General features: G+C 54.2%; 1 protein-coding gene and 1 long non-coding RNA gene across 4 annotated transcripts; one reads left to right on the top strand and one right to left on the bottom strand.

The window, feature by feature from the left end:
* Positions 1-84: 84 nt before the first annotated feature.
* Positions 85-4264, bottom strand: LOC129638017 (uncharacterized). Its single transcript, XR_008707661.1, has 3 exons — positions 4175-4264; positions 1499-1697; positions 85-523 (listed from the first exon to the last, which is right to left on the bottom strand). It is a non-coding gene; the product is annotated as an uncharacterized LOC129638017 (long non-coding RNA).
* Positions 3558-27619, top strand: DAGLB (diacylglycerol lipase beta). Of its 3 annotated transcripts, XR_008707660.1 has the most exons (16): positions 3558-3766; positions 5522-5673; positions 10887-11058; positions 12179-12437; positions 13113-13235; positions 14344-14471; positions 15624-15750; positions 16858-16941; positions 17417-17494; positions 20450-20530; positions 20612-20739; positions 23193-23261; positions 23346-23418; positions 24597-24838; positions 24947-25202; positions 26025-27619. XR_008707660.1 is itself a non-coding variant. In XM_055562446.1 (15 exons), the coding sequence occupies exons 1-15, from the start codon at positions 3672-3674 to the stop codon at positions 25143-25145; spliced, it is 2010 nt and encodes a 669-aa protein (XP_055418421.1). In that variant the 5' UTR covers positions 3558-3671; the 3' UTR covers positions 25146-27619. The 3 variants fall into 3 exon arrangements, 2 of the variants coding, with proteins under 2 accessions (XP_055418421.1, XP_055418422.1); XM_055562446.1 differs by having other exon boundaries at positions 24947-27619; XM_055562447.1 differs by having other exon boundaries at positions 3597-3752; positions 24947-27619.
* The last annotated feature ends 237 nt before the right edge of the window (positions 27620-27856 follow it).

The raw sequence follows: 27856 nt of genomic DNA, 5'->3' as shown, positions 1-27856 counted from the left end.
GCCAGCCATCTGCCCAAGGAAAAGTAAAGCTGGCTGAGATGCCGCCACCATCCTGTGGTCCACCAGGGTGACGTCTCCACAGGTACCTTGGGGGGCGTGGGACTGGGGCGGCGGCCTCGCGCACTCGGGAACAAAGGCATTGTCTGACGCACCTCACGAAGCACTGTTTCTGAATTATTCTCACTTCCTGAATAAAGGTTATCAGGTAATTCATACTTTTTATCAAGCTGTTTTATTTGTGTGAATTTGTGTTTTTTCTTTAAACATACAAATAAAGCAAAATTAACAGATTTGCTCACTAAATAATTCTGAAAAGATGCTGGGTGTTGGCTGCTTACAGACACCAATCCAAGTGTCTAGTCCAGTCGCGGGGTTTGAAGGTTTCCCGGGGATTCTCTGGGCCAGTGCGTAGGCTTCAGTGCTTTCACTGCAGCAGCCCAGGTTCAGTGCCTGGCCGGGGAACCGGGATCCTGCAAGCTGTTCACTGTAGCCAAAAAAACAAGGTTTCCTGCTTCCTTACAGTCTGTCAAAGAGAGAAACGGGTAGAGAAAAAGTTGCAGGTAGAAAGCCTTGCTAGGGAAGATCCAGCCCAGAGATACCAGAAAGTCAGACAGTTTGCTGGAATGCAAAGATTCGGTTTCAACAGAAATCATTAGTAATCTGTGGGAACGCTAGGAAAAGCACAGGCTTTGGGGTCAGATGTATGGAGTCTTGGCCCCTCACTGTCTAGCCCTGACCTTGGAATTAACGTGAGCCATTTTGCTGCTCTGTTACCAGCAGAGACTCCACCGTAGGATTTCCGTGAGGTGTTAAGGAGCCCTGTCCTGAAGCTCACAGCCCTGAGACTGGTGCACATTAAGTGCTGGGGACCTCAGGGACCCTCTTTCCCCTCCCTTTGTGCTCAGCTTGGGACAGCTTCCTTGAAGGCTGGCTGGAACCAGTTCAGCAGGAGTTCCTCTGATGCATTTGACCACATCGGTAGTTTTGCCCTTGTTCACCTGCGTTATCTTCAGACCCTGACTCCCAAGTACCTTGCAAAACCACCCATTTGAGTGAAGGCTGATTGAATTGGGGCTCAGTGTGTGTCTTTTTTTTTTTTTTTGGAGAAGGAAATGGCAACCCACTCCAGTGTTCTTGCCTGGAGAATCCCATGGACAGAGAAGCCTGGTAGGTTGCAGTCCGTGGAGTTGCACAGAGTCGGACACGACTGAAGCGACTTGGCGACAGCGGTGTGTCTTTTTTCTATGTGCTTCGCCCTCTAGTGGCGGAAGGTAGATTCCAAGGACGGTGCACTTTGCTCAGTAATCACTGTGCCGTCCCCCCAGGCCCCCCAAACCTGATCTGGGTTAGCTTTTGAAGTGTGCGGTCTTACGAGCCTTGTGCAGGTGCTGAGGTGGGGGTAGGGTCTCCTCCAGTTCTGAAACAGTTCCCTCTTTTATCCTTTCAACCTAAAAGTAACTTGCAGCGTAATATATAGCACTTTTACTGCAAGACTTACCGAGTGCGTGCTCAGTCACGTCGGACTCAGTGACTTCATGAACTGTAGCTTGCCAGGGTGCTCTGTCCGTGGGATTTCCCAGGCTAGAATACTGGACTGGATAGCTATTCCCTTCTCCAAGGGATCATCCCGATTCAGGGATCGAACACACCTCTCCAGCATTGGCAGGCAGGTTCTTTACAACACCCATCTGGGAAGCCTGTAATATAGCACTAATCCTTTCAAACAACAACAAGGATTGTCATTTTTTTATACTATTAGAACATAATACTACAGATTTCTGACCTAGTTTGGCATTGGGCACTTAAAAAGTGAGTCTTCAGGCATACACTATCTGCTGCTGCTAAGTCGCTTCAGTCGTGTCCGACTCTGTGCGACCCCATAGACGGCAGCCCACCAGACTTCCCCACCCCTGGGATTCTCCAGCCAAGAACACTGGAGTGGGTTGCCATTTCCTTCTCCAATGCATGAAAGTGAAAGTGAAGTCGCTCAGTCGTGCACGATTCTTAGCGACCCCATGAACTGCAGCCTATCAGGCTCCTCTGTCCATGTATTTTCCAGGCAAGAGTACTGGAGTGGGGTGCCATTGCCTTCTCCGATACACTATCTACTTGACTTCATTTTCGGGAAAAGCTCTAGAGGCTGTGTTAGAGCTGAGGCCCGAATGGAGTGAGACAGTGACAGGGAAATACCTGCAGGAGGAGCAGAATGAGCTTGGTATATTTCAGGGGGAAAAAACACAGCAGGCAAGGTGAGTGAGGAAGGGAGAAAGTAGCCCTAACTCGGGGAGACAACCATGCATTTGCAAACTTGTGATGTGTGACTCCCAGGGAAAAGACTGCAAGAGGTTGGAGTCCATTTTAAGCACAAAGTGTTCAGTTCCATCTCAGTCGTGTCAACTCTTTGCGACCCCATGGACTGCAGCACGCCAGGCCTCCCAGTCCATCACCAACTCAGAAGCTTGCTCAAACTCATGTCCATTGAGTCGGTGATGCCATCCAACCATCTCATCCTCTGTCGTCCCCTTCTCCTGCCTTCAATCTTCCCCAGCATCAGGGTCTTTTCCAATGAGTCAGTTCTTTGCATCAGGTGGCCAAAGTATTGGAGCTTCAGCATCAGTCCTTCCAATGAATATTCAGGACGGGTTTCCTTTAGGATGAACTGGTTGGATGCACAAAGTGTAGGCTTGAAAAATTCTAAGCTGATGGGCCTGGTCTGACGGTTCATCATCACTCCAGCTGCTGTAAGGGCAATGCACCGAAGAGGAGGAGGGGAAACGGCAGAGTTGGAGAGAGCAGTGGGGAAACCCGATCAGGTATGTGATGAAGGGGGCTCAGACCGGGGTGGAGGGGAGCGGAGGGGCCGAGAAGTGGTCAGAACCTACGACCAGCTTGGAGGAAGGAAGGCAGGCAGATCAGCCTACTCCCCACTCCCCAGCACCAAGCGGCCGAGTGGCTTCAGGCTCTGAACCAGGGAGGCTCCTAACGAGGAACTCCTAACCCCTGCCCTTGCGGGGTGGAGAAGGAAATGGCAACTCACTCCAGTATTCTTGGCTAGAGAATCCTGTGGAGAGAGGAGCCTGGTGGGCTGCTGTCCATAGGGTCGCATAGGGTCGGACATGACTGAAGCGCCTTAGCATGCATTCATGCGTTGGAGAAGGAAATGGCAACCCACTCCAGTGTTCTTGCCTGGAGAATCCCAGGGACGGAGGAGCCTGTTGGGCTGCGGTCTATGGGATCGCAGAGAGTCGGACACGACTGAAGCGACTTGTCAGCAGCAACAGCACCAACCCTTGCGGGGGGCGGGCAACTTTGTCACAGCCTTGCAGCCCACACAGACGTGTATATGAGCTGAGCCCCAGATCCGCCACTAACTGCGGGGTGTCTCTGGGCTGACAAAGCCCTCGGGGCGGGCGGCGTGCTTACTACTTACGAAAAGAAAACAACAGAAGGGACCTAACACGTGCAAAGAGCCAATGAAGTGCACCTGCGCCCCAGGCCGCGCATCTGCGCAGGCGCAGAGGCCCAGCGGCGACCGCGCGAGGCTCAGTGCGCGTGCGCCGGGCCCGGCCCCCGCGTGCGCCTGCGCGGAGTCGCGGGGAGGCGGCAGAGTAGCAAGGGCGCCGGGCTCCGGGCGGCTGCGGGCGCCGCGGGCCGCGGGGCCTCCGTCCGCCATGCCGGGGATGGTGCTGTTCGGCCGGCGTTGGGCCATCGCCAGCGACGACTTGGTCTTCCCGGGGGTCTTCGAGCTGTTGGTGCGAGTGCTGTGGTGAGGGCGCGGGCTCGGGCCGGCCGCGGGCGGGGAGGGTGTTGTCTGCCCCGCGCTCGCGTCCCTGGCCCCCTCCGCCGCCGTGGGACTTGGGTGCCGCTGCTCTCCCCGTTTACAGGCGGGCGGGCCGTGCCCAGGGTCACGGGGCGGGCCCGCCGGCGAGACGCCGGCGCTGTGGGGCTCAGGCGCCCCTCCTGGAGCCGCCGGGGCGCGCTGGCCGCCGAGGCGGTGGCCGCGGGATCTCCTCCCCCGGAGCCGGGCGCTGCCGCCTGCAGCTCTCCAGCGCTCAGCACGGAAACGCACGGCATCCCGTGTTTGCCGGACGAGAGGTTGGCAACAGTACCCTTCGTGCGCGGTTCCTGAACCGGGCGCGGCTGAATCCCAGGACCGCGGGGGACTGGCACTTACTCTCTAGTCCGTGGAATCGGGCGCCTGAAGTCTGTCCCCAAAGGGTCTGAGCAAAGAGTAATGCAGGAGACACGGGTTCAATCCCTGGTCGTGGAAGATCGCACATGTCTGGAGCAACTAAGCCCAGGCACCACAACTCTTGAGCCCAAAAGCTGCGTCTACTAAAGGCTGTACGCCCTACAGCCCTGTGCTCCGCCTTCGAGAAGCCATCGCAGTGACAAGCCCGCGCAAGCTGCAACTAGAGAAAGCCCACGCGCAGCAAGGAAGACCCAGCGCAGCCTATATCTATATATAGATAGATATAGATATAGATATAGATATAGATATATATCTGATACGTTTAAAAAAAAAGTATTTAGATTCTTTAGGGGAAAGAAACTTAACAACGTGAAATATTATGAGCTGCTTCTTAGTCCTTTTGTAATTTTCAGAGCCCGTCTTACCGAGATCATTTCGTGTTTTATTTCTAAACATAGAGTCATAATGTTACAAAACTGACAAAACCACACAGTTACCTAGTCCAGTTCCCCTTCTGGCCTTGAACCCCCTAAAACTAGGTTCTTGCCCAGTGATGCTCTCTTCCTGATTCTGAAATAACCCCAGTGGTGAGTCACCGTGAGACTCTTCCGGTAGCTTGTTTCCCAACCTCTTGTTTTTGTATTGCACACAGCAGGTTAGGATGTGTTGTTGTCAATTACATGTTAATACACGGAAGTTAAAAATTCTGCTGATAACTGAACAAGCATATACTTTGTTGTTCTAGCTCAGAGTCACAGTGGGGCCTTTTTCCCAGGAGTTTGCATTGAAATTGCTTGCTTATGGCTTTAACTGTGTTACAGGGACTTCCCTGGTGAGCCTCCAAGCTTCCCTTGTAGGGTCACAGGTTCAGTCCCTGTTTGGGGAGCAAAGATCCTGCATGCCAGAATTTTTTGGCAAGGCCAAATAAATGAAGTAGTAAATGTATTACAATAGGCATAGAATAAAAACAATGCCGTCAGCAAAGTATGAAATTCATTAAAAAAAGGAAAAAGAGCTGTACTCTTAGTTGATTTAGTAAATCTTTTATTGGTGGTGGTTTAGTCTCTCAGTTGTGTCCGGCTTCTGGACCCCATGGACAGTAGCCTGCCAGGCTCCTCTGTCCACGGGAATCTCCAGGCAATAATACTGGAGTGGGTTGCCATTTCCTTCTCCAGGGGATCTTTCACACCCAGAAACTGAACCCCGGTCTCCTGCATTGCAGGCAGATTCCTGACCGACTAAGATTCCAAAGTGAACCTGGCCTTGTTCATCATGTTTTGCAAAGCGGCTCCCTGGGTTCCATTTCTGAGCCTGCCCATGTCTCTACAGGTGGGTTGGCATCCTGATGCTGTACCTCATGCACAGAGGGAAGCTGGACTGCCCGGGGGGCGTCCTGCTCAGCAGCTACCTGATCGTGCTCCTCGTCCTCCTGGCGATTATCATAGGCACCGTGTCAGCCATCGTATGTGTCAGCATGAAAGGTAAGGATGAGGCTTTTCTATTGGACACCTTTTCTTTCTTTCTTTTAAAGCAGAGCCTTCCTTGGTGGCTCAGCTGGTAAAGAATCCACCTGCAATGCGGGAGGACCTGGGTTCAATCCCTGGGTTGTGAAGATCCCCTGGAGAAGGGAAAGGCTACCCACTCCAGTATTCTAGCCTGGAGAATTCCAGGGACTGTACAGTCCATGGGGTCACAGAGAGTCAAACTCAACTGAGCAACTTTCACTTTCTTTTTTAAAATATTTGTTTAATTTGGCTGTGCTGGGTCTTAGTTGTGGCACTCTAAGAGCCTTAGTTGTCCCATGTGGGATCTAGTTCCCTGACCAGGGATGGAACCCAGAGCCCCCCACAGTGAGAGCATGGAGTCTTAGCCACTGGGCCACCAGGAAGTCCCCTTCACTGCTTTTTATGACTGAATGATGCTGCACTGAGTGGATATACCATGGTTTACCCAACCGTTCGTCAGCTGGTGGGCATTTGGGTTGTCTCCACTTTTTGGCTATTACACACAATGCTGCTTTGAACAGTCGCATCTTGTCTTGACGTAGCCATCATGTGTTATTTCTCTTGGATGTGTACCTGGGGGGCCACTGCTAGATCATATGCTAACTCTAACTTTCTAAGGGGCTGCCAGCCTGTTTTCCAAGCAGCTGCCCCATTTTTCTTTCCCGCCAGCACTTCCCGAGGGCTCGTTTCTCCACATCTTTCTCAACACTTATTATCTGACTGTTTGGGGACAGCCGTCCTACTGAAGTGGTACCTCGCTGTGGTTTGGAGTCCCTTTTCCTTGATGACTAATGATATTGAGCCTCTTTTCATATGCTCGGTAGCCGTTTGCATATCATTTTTGGAGAAACGTCTGTTCAGATCCTTTGCCCAATTTTAAATCGGGTTCTTTGTCCTTTATTGATGAGCTGTAAGAGTTACATGGCTGCTCTTTTTTGTGTGCGATAGTGCATTTCTTGTGGCTTTGCAGGGTCTCTGCCGCTGTGCAGGCTTTTCTCGTGTTGCCACAACTCTAGTGCTGTGCGTGGGCTTCTCGTCACGGGGGCTTCTCTCGCTGCAGAGCATGGCCCGCGGGCTCGCAGGCTCCAGTAGTTGCAGCACGTGGGCTCAGTCATTGCGATTCCTGGGCCCTAGAGCACAGGCTCAGCGGTCGTGGGGCATGGGTTTGTTGCTCTGTGGCATGCGGGGTCTTCCCGGACCGGGGATGGAACCCGTGTCTCCTGCACTGGCCTGTGGATTCTTTACCCCTGGGCCACTAGGCAAGTCCCAAAAGTTACGTCTCTTCTTAATAACTTCTTCTATCTGTTACCATTTTCTGCAGACAGCCACTTAGCTGAGAATGCCTGAAAACGTTGCAAAGCCTCCCTGTCGCTTACTGTGGTTTGCAGGATAAGCTGAGCAGTCTGCTGGCTGCTAAAGAAATGCATCAGTAAATAAGAGCTCATCAGTCAGAGGCAGGGCTGCCTGGCGGGCTGCCATCCAGCGTGCTTCAGGGTGTGTTCGCTGCCTGAGTGTAGGAGGAATGCCCAAGCGTAGATGATGGTGAGAGGACTGCGAGGGAGGAAGTAGCCGGTACACCCAGGGACGGAATCCAGGTCTCGACGTTTCCAAACCATAGACTGAAACTTAAAAGATGGTGGGAGATACAGAGAGCAGTGTTAGGCAGAGTGTTTCGTGAGAACAAGACCTCAGGGTCCAGACGAGCCAGAAGCACGGCACGTGGCGAGTCGCGCAGTAACATGTAGACTAGAGCGCTGTGTATTTTCACTTAGCTCTGAGAACATGGGCGCGTGGGGTCTGATGAAGGCAGTCCCAGTCCTGCCTTCTAGTCGGACCCCTGGTCCGGATTGGCACCAGTGCCGAGGCTGAAGGAGAGGAGGGAGCTGGGACGTGTGTGTGGAGGTTCTGAGTGCGGTCGGATCTTCTGAAAGATGGAGCCTCCAGGGCGTGTGCTTGCGGAACAGGCTGTGTCTCCGACTGTCCTGTACAGTCCGCTCACGGCAGTCTGTTCCGCGCGCCAGGGTGATGGCTGTAATGGTGGGCTAGTGAAGGTGAAGGTTTCCCAGTCGTGTCTGACTCTGTGACCCCGTGGACTACCGACCATGGACTTCTCCAGGCCAGAAGACTGGAGTGGGTGGCCTTTCTCTCCTCCAGGGGATCTTCCAACCCAGGGATCGAACCCAGGTTTCCCGCATTGCAGGCAGATTCTTTACCAGCTGAGCCACAGGGGAAGCCCCGCAGTGGGTTAAGGATACACTTTTTTTGCCCCGTTAAACGTTTTCCTTCAGAGATATTTGGTGGTGTCAGGCCACGTTCACACTGCGTGAGGGATGGATGACCTCATGCCCCAGGCGAACCGGGCTCAGCTCACCCATCAGGGCTCGGCAAGCGTCTGCTGGGTGCGGGGTGTCATGGGTGGATCGCTTTTCCAGCCAACAGCCTTCTCCAAACAGAACCAGTTTTATTCAGGACTGCCCCCGGCTCCTCACATAGTGTCAGACGCCTGCCCTCTGCCCCACGCTGGAGTGATCCTTGGGGGTCGGTGGTTGGTTCAGGACTGGGTGTGTGACCTGGATCAGGCCAGTGAAATTTGGGGAGTTCCCTGGGAAGTTCCAGGACATCCTCCCCTGCTTGCCTGGGAAAGATCCAGAAGCAGTGTGGTGTTGTCCTTGGGGAGACGCTGCAGGAATGAGCTGCCACCTCCCCTCGGGACTAGGAGGGCACCCATGCCAGCCATGCCCTGCATTTCCAGTCCTCTGAGTCAGGACAGGTCCTGCTGGTTTTTAAACCAGCCTGTGTTGGAGTTTCTGATGCTTGTAGATAAAGATACCAAAGATGGGATTTTATAAAAAACATGTTAGTTTAATTGCCAATAAATAACATTGTATGCTTTATTAACAATGTTACATAAACTTCAGTGAGGAATACTGTAAAGTTAAGGGGAAAAAAAGGCAAATGGGATGATTCAAGTCAGCTAAGAAGTGGAGTAACCATCCTGCCAAGAGATGATGACTGAAGGCTTTCAGTTAGATGAGCCATCTGGATGAAGTCAGAATTTCTCTTAGCAACGTAGGGGTGTAATTTCAGCTCGTTACCTTAGCAGAAACTATAAGGTTTCTAGTTTTGATTTGAAAAGCTCCCTGATGAAACCCTCTTGTTTCAACCATGTGGGAGGTTTAATTAGGGAAGATCCACCCTCATGAGCTTCCCAGGTGGCTCGGTGATAAGGAAGCTGCCAATACAGGAGCCGCAGGTTCGATCCCTGGGTGGGGAAGATCCCCTGGAGAAGGAAATGACAACCCACTGCAGTATTCTTCCTGGAGAATCCCACGGACAGAGGAGCCGGTGGCTACAGTCCACGGGGTCACAAAAAAGTTGGACACGGCTTAGCGACTAAAGCACCACCACCCTCACGAGTACCGTGTTTCGACAGAAGGCCCTCGAGGTCAAGGTCTGCCCTTGGCCACGTCTGGCTTGAGTTTGAGGAAGTCTTGCTCGCCTCGCCCTCTGTGACCCAGGCCTGCCCTCTGTAGCTTGCACATCCGTGGCCCTGCCTCAGGAGGGGCAGCGGGGTTACCTCCTGAGACCGTGTCGAGGCCATCGTGTTCGGGGACGCGGTCACACCATCCATTCTGGGCATTGTCTTCGTGATGCCCACTGCAGCACCAGGTCCAACCAGCGGCTGACTGCCCCGAGGGGAGAATAAAGGTTGACATAAAAGCAAGATGTTTTCCTAGGCAAGCATGCACATAAAAAAGAGGCTTTTTCAGCGTCTGCTGTCTTCTCTGGACCCTTCGCAGGAACTCGCGTCTCCTGCCTCCTCGCCTCCGTCTCTGCCCCACTCGGGCGGCGCCAGGGGCTGGGGTCCTGGGTCCGGGCGCGCAGTGTCCGAGCGGCCCCTTCCTCGGGATCCTTGGCCTCCGGGGTAGGCTGTGAGCAGATCCTCCTTCCTGTTTCGCTCTGGTGGTTGGCTGTTGTTACAGGATAATTCTCTTTAGAGACGGGGCGGATTTCTGCAGACCTGCACTCCTTGCCCCTCAGGGAGAGAGGCAGCTGTATCAGTTATCTTAGGACTTTCTGCTTTGTGGCCTCAGTGAGGCCTGATGGTGTCCAGTGTTCTAAAACGTGACCCTCAGTAATTCATTCTAGTGGAAGGTAGCTTTGGGAATTTAAAAGCTGTTTTCTTATCAAATTATTTTTCAGATCTTAGGGTTGTTTTTTTTTTTCCAGTTACTGCTTTTGTTTGAATTGTGTGGTGGTTTTGATGCTGAAATTGGTGTTTATCACAACTTCTCCTGAAGGGGGAGAGTTGATGTTTTACATCAAGAGTTAATGATACTTGGGTTTGTCTTACAAACGCAGTTTTAAATGTTGTGTCTCGATGGTGGGCATCCACAAGTGGTCTCCAGGTCACACTTGTTCTCTTCCCAAGAGTGATGCCCACAGGGCGCTGGTGAGGCAGAGAGCCTGGGTCATGCAGACCTGGCTTTAGAAAGTGCTTGCTGAGCTCTGTGAGCCTCTGCTTCCTCATCTGTGAAGTGGGGTGGTGAGTGCATCGCAGTCGTCCTGAGGATGGAGGCGTTTCGGGTGGGCGGTGTGACAGGTGGTCCCGGACCTTCCCGGCTGTGAGGCCTGGGTGACCGCCTGCCCCTGCTCGCCTGTGACAGATCTGTTTCACGTTGCTTGTCCTGGCGTAATTGTTAATAGAGCCTCATTTTGCCCTCAAAAGTATCCTGATGTGGAACGTGACTTTATGGTCAGTGTAGTTAGAAAACCCAGAAGTGTGTGTTTTTTTTTTTAATTATTTATTTTTGGCTGCGTTGGGTCTTGATTGCTGAAAGCACAATCTTTTCTTGCGGTGTGTGGGCTTACTTGTTCCTGGGCATGTGGGATCTTAGTTCCCCAACCAGGGATCGAACCCATGTCCCCGATATTGAAAGGCAGATTCTTAACCACTGGACACCAGGGAAGTCCTCCCAGAAGTGTTTTTAAGCCCCAGTGAGTCTAAGAAATAATTCTGAGGCTTTTGTCACGCCTCCCATCCCTCGCTTTGCCTCTCGCTCTCAGAGGTAGGCTGGCGGGGGTGCAGCCAGCACAGATCTGTGCTGCGGCCACCGTGTTTCTGCCGAAAGGAGCCGCCCCATCCCTGCGGAGGCTAGCGTGCAGCATGGACGTGCTCTGTGTTCCAGGGACCATCTGTAATCCAGGACCGCGGAAATCCATGTCCAAGCTGCTCTACGTGCGCCTGGCGCTCTTCCTGCCAGAGATGGTCTGGGCGTCCCTGGGAGCCGCCTGGATCGCGGATGGTGTTCAGTGTGACCGGACAGTGGGCAGCGGCATCATCGCAACCGTCGTGGTCAGGTGAGGTCCCGTCTCCTCCTGCAGGCTCTCGTCCGAGGTGCGCTCGAGGTGGGGTCCCTGCAGGTACCCTGGTGGCGTGCAGGCTTCCTGAAGTAGTTAGACACGAGGCAGGAATGGTTCATGGTCCAGCACACACTTCCGGCTGTAGTTCCCTTCCTTGCCAGCTCCCACTTTTCTGCATGCCCTCTGGCCCCTCAGAAGAAGGAAGAAGCCTGAGACCAAAGCAGGGCACGAACTACAAGTGGGACAGGAAGCTGCACGGTGTGCGGGACTGCTGCAGAGCACAATCCGCTGGAGCAAGGCTTTTGCCTTTTCCAGCTAAAAATCGTACAGATGATCTAGCCCTGCCCCACGGGCTGTGAGTCAGGGTGGGGGCTCCTGCCACACTCCCGAGCCTGGCAGCGGAGGCCGCGGCGGCCCTTCCCGGGTCACCTTCCTGAAGCACACACGCTCCTGCACCCACGGCGCCCTGTGCATCGCGGGCAGCCTGGAAGTATTGAAACATACGGATGAAAGGGCTTCCCAGGTGGCGCTGGTGGTAAAGAATCTGCCTGCCAATGTAGGAGACTCAAGAGACGTGGGTTCCATCCCTGGATTGGGAAGATCCCCTGGAGGAGGAAATGGCAACCCACTCCAGTATTCTTGCCTGGAGAATCCCATGGCCAGAGGAGCCCAGTGTGCTGCAGTCCATGGAGTCCCAAAGAGTTGGACACGACTGCAGCGACTGAGTGCAGTGCGTGGATGAAAGCCGTTCATGCATGGCCTGAGTGCAAGAAGCTTCCCTGGTTTTTCTGAGCAGAGCCCTGGGGCCCCAGGGAGTAAACCACAGTTAGGGGCAGGAGCTTCTGGACCTGGCCGCGGCTCTGTCCACCACACAGCCCCCTTTTCCTTTTGTGGCTCTGGGGGCTCCATTCTTCGCCAGGCCTCGGTTGGCTGTGGGCTCATAATGAACTTTCTCGAGGAACTGAGTTGCCTGCCCCAGCCAGCTCCGTCTTCCTTGGTAGTTGGAGCCCTAGCTGTCCTGAGGCAGGAGATGCCCCCCCGGAAAGGCGCCCCGGCCCCACGTGGCTGAGGGGCTGCAGGACCTGGGTCTCAGCCTGCCCCCCCCACCGCCCTGCAGCTGGCTCATCATCGCCTCCACCGTGCTCACCATCCTCATCGTCTTCGACCCGCTGGGGGGCAAGGCGGCCCCGGGCGCCCCCCTGGGCCCCCAGCCCCTGGACAGCCGCGAGTCCAGCCAGCTGCTGAGTGGCCTCAGGACGGCGGCGACCGGCGTGTGGGAGACGCGAGTCAGGCTGCTGTGCTGCTGCATCGGCCGGGACGACCACACTCGCGTCGCCTTTTCGAGTACGGCAGAACTTTTCTCAACCTACTTTTCAGTAAGCCACCGGGGTCTGCTCCGTCTCCTCCTCCTGTTACGTGAATGCTTCTTTGGGGCAGATGAGTTCTCCGCGTCCTGAGTCAGTCTCCCTGTCGACAGAACGTAGCTCCCGAGGGCGAGTCCTCTGGGGGTGGGGGGCAGCTGGGGGGCTCCCTGTCCCTGTCCTGGGAGGAGAGGCTCAGATCAGGCCCCGCAGACTGACTCTGGGGCTTTCCCAGTCTGGGGGTCTTTTTAGGCTGGCCCTGCCCGGTGAGTGTGAGCCCAAGCTCGTCAGCCTCTGCCGTGGGCCCTTCTCAACAAGACCTCAGCGTCTCGAGCAGCAAGGGTGTAAACGAGACTAGCATCGTTTGTTACTACAAACAGGGCACATTTGCCTGCTTTATGGGCATGTGTCATAGATTAAAAATAGCTGAGTCACTTAAGTGAAATCTGAGAATAGGAATCAGTGATGTGATTATGTCCCCGAGTGGGTTTAGTCTGAGGGCAGGAGAGTAAGAAACACCAGGTCACGTGCAGGCGTCCTGAGAGGGAAGGATTTTCAAACACACCTGTTCACTTGAGACTCTGTGTGCGTGCGTGTGTGTGCGCGTGTGAGCGGCGTACACCTGGGCCCTCGGGGACTCATGGCCATTGCCGCCGGGTAGGTGCTGACCTGCAGTGGTTTCCCATCCAGGACACGGACCTGGTGCCCAGCGACATCGCGGCCGGCCTCGCCCTCCTCCATCAGCAGCAGGACCACGCACGGAGCCCCCCGGAGCCCACCGAGGTAGTCACCCGCTCCCCCGGGCCCTTCCAGGTAAGCCTACATTTCTGTTGGGTTGTACCCTTTTGAGATTTATACCTATTTGTAAAAAAAAAACAAAAAACAAAAAAAAACACCAGTTTTATGAACAGTGATTGGCGTCCTGATGTGTGGACTCGCCAGTTGTGGTCTGGCGCCTGTCAGGCATGGCCCATCCGCATCCCCTGGCCGTGAGGTGGGCAGCCGACTCCTGGCCAGCCCGTCACCCATCATGTGTTTCTTTCCCCCGCCAAACATTCTCTTTTAGGAAATTGGCTGTTGTCTGCACATCAAAACTTCCTTCTGGGATGGGACCAGGTTCTCCCAGAGTGCATGCACTCTTTCCTCTAAGCCTGGGGAGCAATTCAACTTTGTTTGGTGGTTGCTTTTCCGCCACAGATTTCTGGGCTTTTGAAAGAGAAAATTGCCTGAGGATCATTTGTCTGTCTCAGCCGCTCATTCGAGCCCCTGGTTCCCAGCAGCCCCTGTTGCTACACGTGGTGTCTACACGTGCATCCAGCAGGAAGTCACGGGCTTATTTCACCAGAGTTGCAAAGTCCCGAGGGATTTTTCTGCTAACTTGTGCATTCTTCTAAACGAGGGGTCTGGACTTCCTGGTGGTCCAGCAGTTAAGACTCTGTACTCCCAGTGCACGGGCCGTGGGTTCAATCCTAGTCAGGAAACTAGAATCCCACATACCACATAGCACAGCCAAAAAAGTCAGGGGGTTCTGTCTGTCTGTACTCAGGGATCAGTTTTTCCAACAGAAGTCCTCCAAGAGGTCTATTCCCTGAAGAAAGAAAGGGAAGAATCAGGAATTTGAGTTCGGATTTAAGATCATAGCATGTTCTGCCAGAGATCAATCAGCAGGGACCTACTGTGTAGCACAGGGAGCTCTCCTCGATGTCCTGTAACATCTGATGTGGGGAAAGAATCTGAAAGAGTAGGTACTACTCTGAAAAAGAGTAGAGTGTGTGTGTAATGGAATCACTTGCCGTACACCTGAAGCTCACACGGCCGTGTAAACCAGCCACACTCCAACATAAAACGAGGATCCGAGGCGGACAGCGCGTTGACCCTCCGTGCTGGGCGCCCTGACGGGAGCTGTGTCTCTGCCCCGCAGGCCGCCGATCTGGACGCAGAGCTGGAGAGCTGCCACCACTACATGCAGTTCGCGGCCGCCGCCTACGGGTGGCCCCTCTACGTCTACAGGAACCCCTTCACGGGGCTCTGCCGGGTCGGCGGCGACTGGTAGGTCGTGCGAGGCCTCCACCTCCCTGCCCAGGTCGCTTGCTGTGGTGTCCGGACTTTACTTTCCAAAGATAATCACATTCCCCTTTTCTAAAAGCTTCTTCCCATTTTGAAATATCTCGGAAACTGCACGCGCAGTACTGACGACTCCCGCGTCCTGTGTCTGGAGCCCCGGTCGCAGCTCACTCTTGTCCCGTGTGCTGTGTCAGTGCCTCTCCATAAACGTGTGCGCCCCCCCCCCCCCGCCCCCGAGAAAAAACCATCAGAGTTCTGGACATCATGCCCCTCTCCCCAGTTACTTCAGCTTGTGTTTTTTAAGAACGAGGTCTCTCTCCGACATAAATTACAGGACAAGTGTCAAATTCAGCAAGTTTGCCATCAGCTATTCAGTTTTCCTAACTGTCCCAGGAGTACCGTCAGAAGCACATTTTCCTTCGGTCCAGGATCGTGTGTTGCACTGAGCTGTCACATCTCCTTAGTCTCCTCCAGTTTGGAGCAACTCCTCAGTCATTTTTTCGTATGTTTCATGATACTGACATTTTGAAAAGGATAGTCTCGTGGGTCGTAAGACGGTGTTCACTCTGCCTTTCTCTCGTGGTTTCTTCACGAACGGTTCAGGTTACACATTTTCGGCAGGAATGCCCCATGCAGAGCGTGTGTCCTTCTCAGTACCTCGTATCAGGCGATGATGCTGGCTTGTGCGTTCCTGATGAGGTTAGGGTCTCTTCCCATCCCTATTGGTTTATTTTTTGAACACGGGAAGTATTACCATGGTTCCAGACTCTAGTAAGAAGCGTACACAGGTATCATTTAAAGGCCGTTAAAGGGACTTCCCTGCTGGTCCAGGGGTTGAGAGTCTGCCTTGCGATGCGTGGGACGCAAGTTCGATCCCTGGTCAGGGACCTAGGACCCCAGCTGCTGTGGGGCAGCCAGGCCCAGTGCCACAACTAGAGTGGGTGCCCCAGCGAAAGATCCCTCACGACAGCTAAGGCCCAGTGCAGCCAAATAAATGAAGAAATGTCTTCAAAAAGCCATTAGAGGTTAGCCAGACGGAGTGTGAATACTGTCCGCAGAGTCCTCGCATTTGCTGGGGGACGGGCCGGCGGGCTGGGTCTCCCGGGCGCGGCCGCGACACCTCTGCCCCCATTCCAGCTGCAGACGCAGGACCGCCGACTACGACTTGGTCGGAGGCGATCAGCTCAACTGCCACTTCGGCTCCATCCTGCAGACAACGGGGCTGCAGCACCGAGACTTCATCCACATCAGCTTCCACGACAAGGTAGAGCGGGCCGCGCCTTCCTCTGGGGTTCTGGTGGAGGTTACACACGAGTCCCCTGGGAAAATGTGCGGAGACACAGACACAGATACACGCTCACCCCCAAATCTCACGTGCTGCTTCAGCGGGTTCACGCGTGCCTGTGACGCCCACCCAGGGTTAGCGTGAGATGGGCAGACAGCTTCTACTGAACAGCCGTGAGCTGCACTTGGCGGGAGCCCCACACGGGTGCCGGGAGTTAGTCGCTGATGATTCTGGGTCTGGCTCCATGGTGTTCATGCCGGGCAGCAGGCCTCCCACTCGGGAGGGTCTCGGAGTTGCCGGGCAGGTTAGCGAACCCATAGCAGCCGGTCCGTCTGGTGCCAGGGGCTGTCCTGTGCTGCTTCGTGGCTCCCTGCGTGGTCTGCAGCGGCGCCAAGAGCCCAGAACCTCCGGGAGCACAGCAGTTCACGTCTGCTGTTCAGGAGCCTCTGCCGTGGCGCTTTCACATCTCTGGAGCCCAGGCCACGGCTGTGCTGTGGGAGCCGGCTCAGGACGAGCCCACAGTCGCAGCGCACAGGCACTGTGGGGCCCTGTGCTGCGCCTGAGCCGTGGGCTCCCGCACGCCTGCAGCGTAGGCTCGCCTGGGGCGTGGGGACACCTCACACCATGCTGCTGAGGTCAGAGCATGTGGGCGTACAGAGGGGCCGTGTTTTCACGTCACCTGTGTCTGCTGCCCAGCTCGCTGCGGGCGCCCGGAGCCCCCGGTGATGACCGCCGCTCCGTGATCGGGGCCACTCCGTGATCACGGCTGCTCAGTGATTGCTGGTGAAAGGGCCGGTGGGCTTAAAGATGGTAATTTTCCACAGAAGGCTCATGTCTGCTCTGGGGGCTCTTTCAAGACGCCTTCACACTGCCACATGTAGAGCTCCTCTCGGGGGCATCCAGGGAGGTGAGGTCGCCAGGCTCCGACGCACGCCCGCTCCCCAGGCACAGGCACCGTCCCCTGGTGTCCCCAGTGCCAACCGCCTGCGGGCGTCTGCCTGGCCCCGCATTAGCGGGAGGACCGGGTGCTGGGCGCTCAGCGGACGAAGGGCCGGCTGTGCTGACGCCCATCCTCTCCGCCCCCAGGTGTACGAGCTCCCCTTCTTGGTGGCCCTGGACCATAGGAAGGAGTCGGTGGTGGTGGCCATCAGAGGGACCATGTCTCTGCAGGTACGGAGCCCACCCGCCCGCTGGGGAGAGGGGCGCGGGCGGGGCCCAGAGCTGGGAGATGAGCCAGGAAGCCTCCGTGATAGCACCCGCCCTGGGGAAGCAGGCCCAGGGTGTGAAGCGGGCCCTTGGAAAAGCAGGTGAAGCCTTTTCCTTCTCACTGAGAAATGTTGTAAAGTTAACACTGGCAGGCTGGACCTGCTGCTCCCAGGGGACTGCCCGCTTGACTCCCGAGGCCCCTGACCCTGGTGACCCTCCCCTTGAATTTTCTGTACCCAAAGCTCGAAAGAATACTAAGTGAAGTCATGCAGTCGAAAGTCACCCCGCGCTCTGGGTGTCCGCCGGCCCGACCCTGTGTCACCTCCCCAGTGTCCAGGCTCGACTGCCCGCGGGTCCCTCAGGCGCGTCCTGCCACCTGGCACTCCCCCCCACCCCCCGCCTCACCCGGCCGACGGCCTCTCCCCACACGCTGTTTCAGGATATCCTCACGGACCTGTCTGCGGAGAGCGAGCCCCTCGACATTGAGTGTGAGGCGCAGGACTGCTGGGCACACAAGGTAGGGCCCGGGGCGTGTGGTCTGGAGCCTTCTGTCGGGGGCACTCAAAGGGGTCGGGGCAGTTTCCCCTCCAAGCCTCTCCTCTTAACACTTCCATGTAGCAAAGGCTGCTGATGCCCAGTGCCATGCAGCACGACCTCCCCAAAGCCCTGAGGGGTTCCTTTTGATTTTTAAGAGAAAGAAGCAGGTTCACAGTGACTGAGTGACTTGCCAGCAGCCACACACTTACTGGAACAAGTTTCAGAGTGGGCATCTGAGTGCCTCTTCCCCTGTAACTGAGGCAGTCCTTGACCACGGGAAGAAAGCGTCAGCACAGCGCAGCACAGGCAGGGCCCCCAGGGCCCCTCCCGAGAGGAAGCCCCCCAACCCTCCCGAGAGGAAGACCCCCCAACCCTCCCGAGAGGAAGGCCCCCAACCCTCCCGAGAGGAAGACCCCCCAACCCTCCCGAGAGGAAGACCTCCCAACCCTCCCGAGAGGAAGGCCCCCAGCCCTCCCGAGAGGAAGACCCCCCCAACCCTCCCGAGAGGAAGATCCCCCAACCCTCCCGAGAGGAAGACCCCCCCACAGCCCCTCCCGAGAGGAAGACCCCCGCCCACAGCCACTCCTGAGAGGAAGACCCCCCCAACCCTCCCGAGAGGCAGGCCCCCCCCACAGCCTCAGCACTCCCTGGGGCTCCTTCCGCAGGCCACAGTCCGCGATGTCACAATGCCCACTTCTTGTTTCACTGTGACTGTGCTCTGGGGGTGGGGTGGGGCGTGGGAGCCACCAGCCCCTGGGAACCACCATTTTACTGTGTGCGAATTTGCTTGCTTTACGTTCCTCGCGTAAGTGGAATTATATTTGTTCTTCGTGACCGTCTTACTTCACTGAGCATAGTATTCTCAAGCTTCACCCATGCGGTAGTGTGTCAGAATTCCCTTTAGCTGTCGCGAGGAACACGGCTGTGAACACGGCTGTGCAGCTAACGGCTTGAGTCCCCGCTCTCCGTTCCGGGGGATCTGCCCGGAGGCCGGGTGGCTGGCTCTCCTGCTGTTTCTCCGTTGAGGGTTTTGAGGAACCCCCAAGCTGTCGTCCAGCACAGCTGCACCATGTCACATCCCCGCCAGCAAACTACGTGGGTTCCCGTTTCCCCACGTCCTCGCGGAGACTCTTGACGGAGCCGCCCTCGTGGGGGTGAGGTGGTGTCACTGCGGTTTCGCTTTTTTACCTGATGACTGACCAGGCTGCAGATGGAGGGACATCCGGAATGGTTCCCTAAAGGGCACCCCTGAGGAATCAGGGTGGAGGGCGCTGGGCTTGCGCTGTTCTTCTACGTTCGTGTGTTATTTTTAACCAAAACGTATTGCTCCTGTAGTAATCATTTTTTAAATAGAATGCTTAATTTTTATAAAAGTATTTGTTACTGCCAGAGTGCGGCTGCTGGTAGTTGAGCCCCAGTGTCCTGTCTGGACAGCTTTTTTCCTTCCAGAGTTTTCTGTTCTTACTGTTTTTTGGGGGTTATGGGGTTTTGTGTGTGTGCCAGGACACTCCAGAGAAGATCCAGGGTGGCAGAGGCTTTTGGATTTCATTCTGCTGCCGGTTAGGAGCTTCACAGTCCTGGGAATGTGAATTCTTTCCCTTTAACCCTTAGTTGTCTTTCTGCCCCTGAATTTCACAGGAAAGTCCAGTTTATTACTAGATGTGCGTGAAGGAAAATAAGAAATTTAAGATGTATTATAGAGACCCACCAACCAGCCAACTGCCCTCAGAGCCCGGCGGCCTTGGTGTCTTGCCTCTGTTCTTACACGCGTTTGAGCCGCAGACCCAGGCTTCGTGCTGCGACGCTGCAGGCCTGACCGGCTCTCAGCCGAGGCCTCTGCCACCTTTTCACCCAGCGACAGCTCCTGCCCTCCAGCCGGGAGCACAGCTGCTCAGGTGCTGAGGGTGAGACTGTTCCCTGCTCTTGGCCTGGGCACCTGGTTCTGGCTCCGACGCTCTCCAGGCTGTGCGGCTGAACACCCTCTTGGCGTGTCACCCGTAACGCCTGTGCCAGGGAGACCCACCGCCAGCCAAGTTGTGGTCCAGATGCCATGTGACTCTGGCTGCCCTGGACAGACAGCTGATGGGTGCCTAGCTGGCGGAAGTCGACCTCACCGCGTGGCAGGTGTGGGAGGAAAGGGAGATCTGGCCAGTGGCCCAGACCGCCTGGCTTCTCGTAGGTGATGCCGGGGTCCGCGTTGTGCTCACAGGGCTAGAGAGTCACGGGCTCGGGCGCGTGCAGTAGCTTTAGGCACCACCAAAAGAGTCCCATCTCGTGGAATTTCCCCCGCTTCATCCTGTTGGAGATTAGGCTGCCGGGCCTGGAGTCGTGTGCTGTCATGTAGGAAGCGTCCTGAAAACATTTTTGGTTTACAAGGTTGTCCCTCCTCGATTGGAACTACTTAATGTTCAAGAAGTCTGTTTCATGGACAGCTGTATTTGTTAGAAAGTTGTACTTTAATTTTGGAAATTGAGAGCTGACCTCCCTAGAACTCCCTTCCAATGGTTTCAGCACGGCTTTTGCCGGAACGGTGGCCGCTTCGTCACTGTTTGCGATTTTAGAATTTTGGTTTTTTGCCATCATTTTAAAAGATCAGTCGCTTATAATCTAAACCTGACCAACCCTGGGAACTTGGCGAAAGTAAATTGTGGGACATCCATACAGCAAGATGCTGTGCGGCTCCAGGAAAAGCCATAGAGACATCCACTGACACGGAAAGGTGTTCCTGAGGTCACCTCTTGGTTGATGGAAATACCTCGAGCCCCTGCTTTGCGCCAGGCTCCACACCAGCTTCCAGGAACACAGCAGTGGGCAGTCGATGAGGCTGCTGGTCCCAGGGTGGCCCATCCTGTGTTGGGGGACAGAGTCACAGAGGGGGGCCCATGTAGTCCTGCCACACCCGACAACCAGCAGCTCCCTGTGTCTGCACTTGCAGGGCATCTCGCAGGCCGCCAGATACGTCTACCGCCGCCTCGTCGACGACGGGATTCTGAGCCAAGCATTCAGCGTCGCACCTGTGAGATTTCAGCTTTTCCTTTCTCTGGCCTTCTCTGCCGTCTGCTCTCTCGGCCGTTAACCTCTCTGCTCTCGCCCCCAGGAGTACCGGCTGGTCATTGTGGGGCACAGCCTGGGTGCGGGCGCCGCGGCGCTGCTGGCCCTCATGCTCAAGAGCCCGTACCCGCAGGTCAGGTGCTACGCCTTCTCCCCGCCCAGGGGGCTGCTCAGGTACTCCTTTCCCTTCACTTAGGATAAACGGTCAAACTGGTACTTTGTCTGCAATTTAGTTACAATTTCTCATCCTCAGGAGAAGTTTGTGTCAAAGCATTGTCCGTTGAAAAAAGACGGGCCAGCCTTTCATGGGTCTCTGGACCACGGCTATAACCCCCTAGACGGTGCAGCGTGAGGCCTGTCTTCAAATTGAGCTTTAACTGGCATGCGTGGTAGTAGTTATGGCTGTGAAACACGGTCAGATGCTCATGTATTGTGAACCGACCACGCTAAGTCTAGGTAGCATCTGTCGTCGTAAACAGTTACAGAATCTTTTCTTCCCTTAACAAGAGCTTAAGAGCTTTCAAATATGCAGGACAGTATTGTTAACTGTAGTAGCCGGGCGGTGCCTTACCTCCCAGGGACTCAGTTACTTTATAACCAGCAGTTTATGCCTTACTTCACCCATTTCACCCACCTCTCAACTCCCTCCGTCTGCTATGCCTCCCAACTTCTGACAGCCCGCAGTCTCCTCTCTGTGTGCCTGAGCTTGGCTTGTGTTTCCAGTTTTCACATGTGAGTGAGATCGTACAGTATTTGTCTTTCTCCCTCTGACTTATTTCACTGAGCATACTGTCCTCGAGGTCCAAACATGTTGTCCACAAATGGCAAGATTTTGTTCTTTTTTTAGGTTAAGACAAAGTGCAACATGTTTATTATAGGCATTACTGGTATTAAATATACACCAAAGTTGCTTACAGTAACAGGCCTGTTGATTTTGAACAAAAGCAGAAATTCTTTTGCTTTTGTTAACTTTTAATTGGAGAATAATTGCTTTACAGTGTTGTGTTGGTTTCGGCCGTACATCAGTGAGGATTTCATTGTTTTTTATGGCTGAATAGTATTCCGTTTTATGCACACACACACACCTTACCTGTTTTATGCATTTATCCATTAGTGGATAATTCGGCTGTTTCCACATCTCAGCTACTATAAACAATGCTACAGTGAACGTGGGGGTGCAGGTATCTTTCAAATGTCTTTGTTTTCTTTGGATAAATACCTTGAGGTAGAATTGCTGGATCATTTTTTGAGAAACCTCCATACTGTTTTCCGTAGTGGCTACACCAACTTATATGCCCACCAGCATCATGCAGTCATACCCTTTTCTCCACATCCGGGGCAGTGCTTGTTGTCATGGTGTTTTTTTTTTAATTAATTTATTTATCTGGCTGCACTGGGTCTTAGCTGTGGCATGTGGGATCTAGTTCGCTGACCCGGGATTGACCCTGGGCCCCTTACATTGAGAGCGTGGAGTCTTAGCCCCTGGACCACCAGGGAAGTCCTTTCCTATGCTTTAAAAAACAGCTTTAGCACCTGTATACGTGTTTCTACATAATATAGTTTGAATCTGCATGATTTTGAAATTTAGAGGAATGGAATTATACTTTTGCTTACTTCCCCTTTTATTTCACATATTTGATGCCTGTAAAACGTTGTTGTGTAAATGCTCGTTACGTTTCATCATCTATCACAAACCATCCGTCTGTTCTGCTGGTGATGGACACTGGGCCGTGCTGGGCCCTGGAGTGTGTGCTGGCTCTGTGTAGCGGTTGCTCCTCCTGTTCACACCCTCACCAGTGTGCACCAGTCTCCACATTCTCACCAACACTTCAGTGTCAGATGTAAACCTTTTTCCCAGTCTGATGGGTGCACAGTGGTGTTCCATTGTTTGACACTTCCATGATGAAGCTACGTCTTTTCATATATTTATCGTCTCCACTCTGATGAAGTTCCTTTGGTCCATTTCTCTGTGTATCTTATTTTTGCATTGTGTACGTATTCAGTACCTCGGCTGTTCATTGGTTGCAAGTATGTGTTATAAATACACTCTCACTCTTTGATGTCTTTTTACTTTAAGTCTTCAGCTTATGAGTTCTTTAACACTGATTTGTCATTCTCTTATGATTTTTGGGTCTCTCTTATTTAAGAAATCTCTGTGCTAAGGATGTAGAGCTAGTCTCCTGTCATATCTTTTAAAAGCCGTTTAGTCTGGCCTTTGGCCTTTATTTAGGTCTGTGATCTGTTCAATTCGGTGGTTTTGTGTATAGTGTGATTCAGTTTCGTTTCCTCCCCTCGCAGCAAGCGCAGCATCTCAGCACGGTTTCACTAAGAGCCCGTCCTTCCCTGTTGCTGACACGCAGCGCCACTCCTGCCCGTAGGAGGCGCCCGCGTCCACCCTTCCCCGGCTTCCTGACTGCTGACCCCACTCTGGGTTAAGGACCTTACTTGTCTGCCCAGTGCTGACACCTAGGACTTTCTCAGCAAGTTGCTGTAACTGCAGTCTCATTTCTCTCCTCCTCTAGAGGATGGAGAACAGAGTTGAGTTCTGGGGACACTGACCGCTCCCTGGCTTGGCAGTTAACTCACTTTCTCTTGGAAGCGTCCCTAAAGCAACTTTTTTATTTCAGCAAATCCCTTTATGAATACTCCAAGACCTTCATCGTGTCCCTTGTCCTGGGCAAGGACGTGATTCCGAGGTGAGCATGTTGGCCGCCCCAGCTGGGCTCGGGCTGGCGGGGAAGGCCGAGTGCAGAGCTTCAGTCTGGCCTTCTGCTCGACAGGTTGAGTGTAACCAACTTGGAAGATCTGAAGAGGAGGATCCTGCGAGTGATCGCCCACTGCAACAAGCCCAAGGTAACTCAGGGGCCCTGGGGCCTCCCCACCCGGCTGTCCGGGGCCTCCGGAGGCTGTTTCTCATTCAGAGCCTTGCAGTCCAGGGCTCTTGATGCTGCTAGAAACTCCTCCACTTCCCTCACAGACCACAGACACGCCCGGAAGGCAGATGGCTAAGCACGCACAGATTAAATGCTTCGATAGAACCATCCCTGTTTGGCTGAGTCATTTGCTCTTTGTCATCTTTAGTCCTGTCCTGACAGATAGCATTCTGATGCCTTCAGTCCCAAAGCTGAGAAAATAAGGCTGCCAGAGTTTAAGAGGCGCTGGTCCTGCTGTGCTGTGGGCTGTCCTACCTAAGCTCTGAAGTTAATCCTGAGGTTAGGGCTGACAGTGTCGTGTCCCCCCCACCGCCCCCCAGCATCAGGCTGCAGGCCGGGCTCTCCTGCCCTTCACACCAGTTGAGGCTGGGTGGGCCTGTCCCCTACCAGCGTGCAGACAGCTGTGCTGGTCTGGTCTGACCACGTCTCCAAAGATTTGCAGCCTCTTGGCTCAGGCCACAAGTACACTTAGGTTTACCAGTAGAGAAGGCTACCCGTGATGTACTGAAGAGCTTTTTTTGTTAAAGGGCAAGATTAAAAATGACTCTTAGAATATGATTCAAGCCGGGGTAGGGGACAAAGTATACATAGCTGTGACCAAAAAAAATTATACCAAAATGTGGTTTATTTAGATGGGATTAGAGATGATTTTTACTTTTTTTTTTTTACCAACCCCAGCCCCTGATTTTTACTTTTTAACATCTTCATTTTGTGAATTTTTTGTTGTTGCTAATCAGAAAATTTTAAATTAAAAAACAAACTTTCTCATCACACTTCCTGCAAATTAAAAAAAAAAAATATATATATATATATATGTTTTTAACGGAAAAACTGGTTTACGGACTTGTCTTAAAAGAATTGAAGATCATTTCTCCCCCAAATCTGCTTGAATTTGTTTTCTAAACGTTGGTTCAAATGTGATGGCATCAGTGCCCCCGAGACCCTGGAGTTTGGGCCCTGCCCGCCACACTGCTAAGACTCACATTGAGAAACTAGAACGCCGGACCTCGTGGCTGTGGGGTCACCGCCCCCAGACCCCAGCTCCCGAGTCCCAGGGGGTCTCTGGAGTCACGCGGGCCGCCCCCCTTCTCCCTGCAGTACAAGATCCTGCTGCGCGGGTGCTGGTACGAGCTGTTCGGAGGGAGCCCCGAGGACCTTCCCACCGAGCTGGATGGAGGCGACCTGACGCAGCCCCTCCTCGGGGAGCACAGCCTGCTGGTGCACGGGTCCCCGGCCTACAGCTTCTCCAGCGAGTCCCCACTTGAGTCGCCCACCAAGTACCCGCCGCTGTACCCTCCCGGCAGGATCATCCACCTGGAGGAAGAAGGCGCCTCAGGGAGGTGAGTGTGGGCACCCCCGCCCCCGCGGTCGTCATCCGCCAGTGGCAAGAGGCGGCCTGTGGGGTGACGCGTGAGGCGGCGCTCACGGGCTCGCGTCTCCTCCTCCAGCTGCTCCTGCTCCCCTGCCGCTCGGTACACCGTGAGGTGGGCCCACGAGTCAGAATTCAGCAGAATACTCATCGGCCCCAAGATGCTCACAGACCACATGCCAGACATCCTGATGAGGGTCCTGGACCACGTGGTGTCCGACAGGGCCGCCTGCGTTTCCTGCCCGGCCCAGGGAGGCTCCAGCGTGGACCAGGCATGACCAGGGCGACTGGGAGCTGCTCGGACTGTGGACCCCACTGGGGTTCCGACGAGGCCAGTAGGTGGATTCCCATCGATCAGAGGTCGAGGGTCTCCTACGTGACTAATTTGAGAAGTACTTTTGCTCACAGTATTTGCAGACGCAGGAGCTAGGAGAGCGCTGAGGTGATGGGCAGGTGTGCAGAGAGCTGCAGGACACCCTTGCCCATAGGCCTGCCGGTTCTGGGAATCGGGTTTAAGACCCTAATGGATCTATAAGCGCTTGCCCCTTGGGCCACCTTTTCCAAGACTGGGTCCTGTCTTACGACGCGTAGGTCAGCCTGTGGGTGGTTTTACCAGTCACGTTTCGAACGTGTTTTTCTGTCCACTATCAACAACACACATGAAGCCTCCAGTTTTCTTGGAGCTCTCCACGGCCCGGGCATCTGACTGTACCCCACCCCTGACGCAAACCCCATGAAGTGGCAGTAAGCGGACTTGTTTAGAAAGCACAGACCCACGAGGACGGGACAGAACAAGGAGATGGCCAGAGGTAAAGGGACTTCTGGGTGAAGTGGGAAAAACAGAACAAACCTGTCTACAGAGACACCCTGGCCACCTCTGCCTGGGGCGGAGCGGACGCTGGGGGACTGGCCAGAGGGATAGCGGGAGAAGCTGGCTCGCCCGCCACGCGGTCGGGGGCACCGGGTCAGTGCTCCTCAGCGCCTCCCACTTGGCTTCCAGACCTGCAGACCTCTGGAGCCACCAGCACCCTCAGGCCAGGCAGCCATCAGAGGCATACCACTCTGGCTTTTGAAAACATGTGAAAGCTCACGTGAAAAACTTCGACTAAAATGCCACATCACTTTCATTTCTCAATGTAATCCCTGCACATTCCCAGCGGCAAGAAGGAAAGCGATCCTGGGCCCCTGACCCACCTGCTTGCTCGGTGTCAGATCCGCTGTCAGCTTTCACTGTCCAAGCTCAAGCCGGGGACTGCCCAGCCGCGTGAGCAACAAAGGACCCAGAGAGATAAACCTGGGCAAAGCTTCAAACCCTCCTGGCTACAGCCTGGGAACAGGGAGAGTGCTGCAGCCACGGCCTGATCCACAAGCTGGAAATCGAAAAACACCTCCTGGACAGGAAGAGCTGAAAGATGGAGGCCAAAAGCAACGTCTGAATGAGGGAAGATGGGCTTTCAGACAGAGGAGGCCCCCTGAGCACAGGGTCAGGAGATAGAGACCCACCCAGGACACGAAGACACGGGTAGACCCCATGAGACGCGGAGACACACAGTACCTCGCCCTCCAGAGTGAAGGGCAGAGGTGACCAGGGGGAGGGGGGCGTCCTTTAAAGAGTCAGAAGAGGGACTTCCCTAGTGATCCAGTAGCTAAGCTAAGACCCCGTGCTCCCAGTGCAAGGGGCCCGGGTTCAATCCCTGGTGAGGGCTAGTTCACACAAGCCACAACTAAGGGTTCCATGCTGCAGTGAAAACATCCTGCATTCTACAACTAAGACCCAACACAGCGAAATAAATGAATTTTTTAAAAAGCCAAAGATGTTACTTTCATCCTGGAATTTTAGACTCAACCAAAAAGTATCTGGGTATAAGAGCTCAAAAATAGACAATCTACATATTTCTCAAGAAGCGCCTAGAAAATCCATCAAGATGAGCAAGTAAATTAGAAATGATTCCTTAGTCAAGATACAGAAGATAAAAGATGAATACTAAGAGAAGCGGTGGTCAGAGGGCTCTGTGCCTCTAGGGAAATGAAAACTGATGGAACGTCTGGAAAGATCCGGATAACCGATGGAGAGATCAGTGTTAGATTATCAGGTACCCAGGAAACAAGGCAAACCAACTACTGTCCCTAAGAAACCACGGACTGCAGGAAAGGCAGGTCCCCTCACTACACAGCTGAGCGTACCCGTGGCCGGGGCAACGCAGACACCAGGTACCAGTGCCAGCCAGCAGGACTGTTGGTGTGTTGAGGGTGGGAATGTTATGGGTGATGGCTAGAACCAAAAATACAAGGAATGAGAGCACGCGGTTTAACCCAAGCCCTGGGGAGGGTAGAGGCGGAGGTGCCATCAGTCACCAGCGGCCAGTGAGTGAACTAAAGCCTCCAGAAAACCCCAAGGGGCAGGGTCTGGAGCACTTCTGTCTGTGAGCCTGTGGAGACGTGGGGAGAGCCACCCCCCCAGCCCTTCCCCCGACCTGCCCCTCTAAGGTCTCTTCCATCTGGCTGTTACATCCTTTTATGATAAACTAGTGACCTGGTAAGTAAGAGAGAAAACTGTATGATTCAGACATACTATGGAGTCTGAAGTATCAAGAATTACTTAAGAATTACTTAAAAGAACTCAAAATAGACCCCTCTGGGGACGGTGTGAAAAGGAAAGACTACTGTTTTCGTAACAAACCTTTAGATGTGGTCTTTAAACTACATTATTTATCTTTGATTAAAAAAAGAATAAAGAAAATTTTAAAAACCACTTCTAACATGCAGTGTTGATAGTGTCGATCTAAGTGCAGGCTCGAGGGAGGATCTGACCGTCAGTCTCCACCTTACCCAGCTGCCAGCTGGTTTCACCACCAGCATCTTCAGCCCAGAGCTCTGGCCCGAGACGCCACCACCCCGTCCCCATGTGGACATCACCTGCGTCTAGCCGGCCTGCACCAGCTCTGAAACCGAAGATCCCTCAACACCCCTTGTCTGCTGGCTCCTCCAT

The sequence above is a fragment of the Bubalus kerabau genome, chromosome 23 (genome assembly GCF_029407905.1).
Source record: "Bubalus kerabau isolate K-KA32 ecotype Philippines breed swamp buffalo chromosome 23, PCC_UOA_SB_1v2, whole genome shotgun sequence".
Classification (NCBI taxonomy): Eukaryota; Metazoa; Chordata; class Mammalia; order Artiodactyla; family Bovidae; genus Bubalus; species Bubalus kerabau.
Note: the sequence above shows the minus strand (reverse complement) of the source record. Positions and strands in the feature narration are given on the sequence as shown.

What these genes read in the sequence shown, in the direction of transcription:
- DAGLB (XM_055562446.1), top strand. Translation starts at nt 3,672, where the DNA reads ATGCCGGGGATGGTGCTGTTCGGCCGGCGTTGGGCCATCGCCAGCGAC. An exon ending in CTGTTGGTGCGAGTGCTGTG is followed by an intron (nt 3,767 to 5,521) that starts GTGAGGGCGCGG and finishes ATGTCTCTACAG; the next exon opens with GTGGGTTGGCATCCTGATGC. An exon ending in CCGCCCAGGGGGCTGCTCAG is followed by an intron (nt 20,740 to 23,192) that starts GTACTCCTTTCC and finishes TTTTTATTTCAG; the next exon opens with CAAATCCCTTTATGAATACT.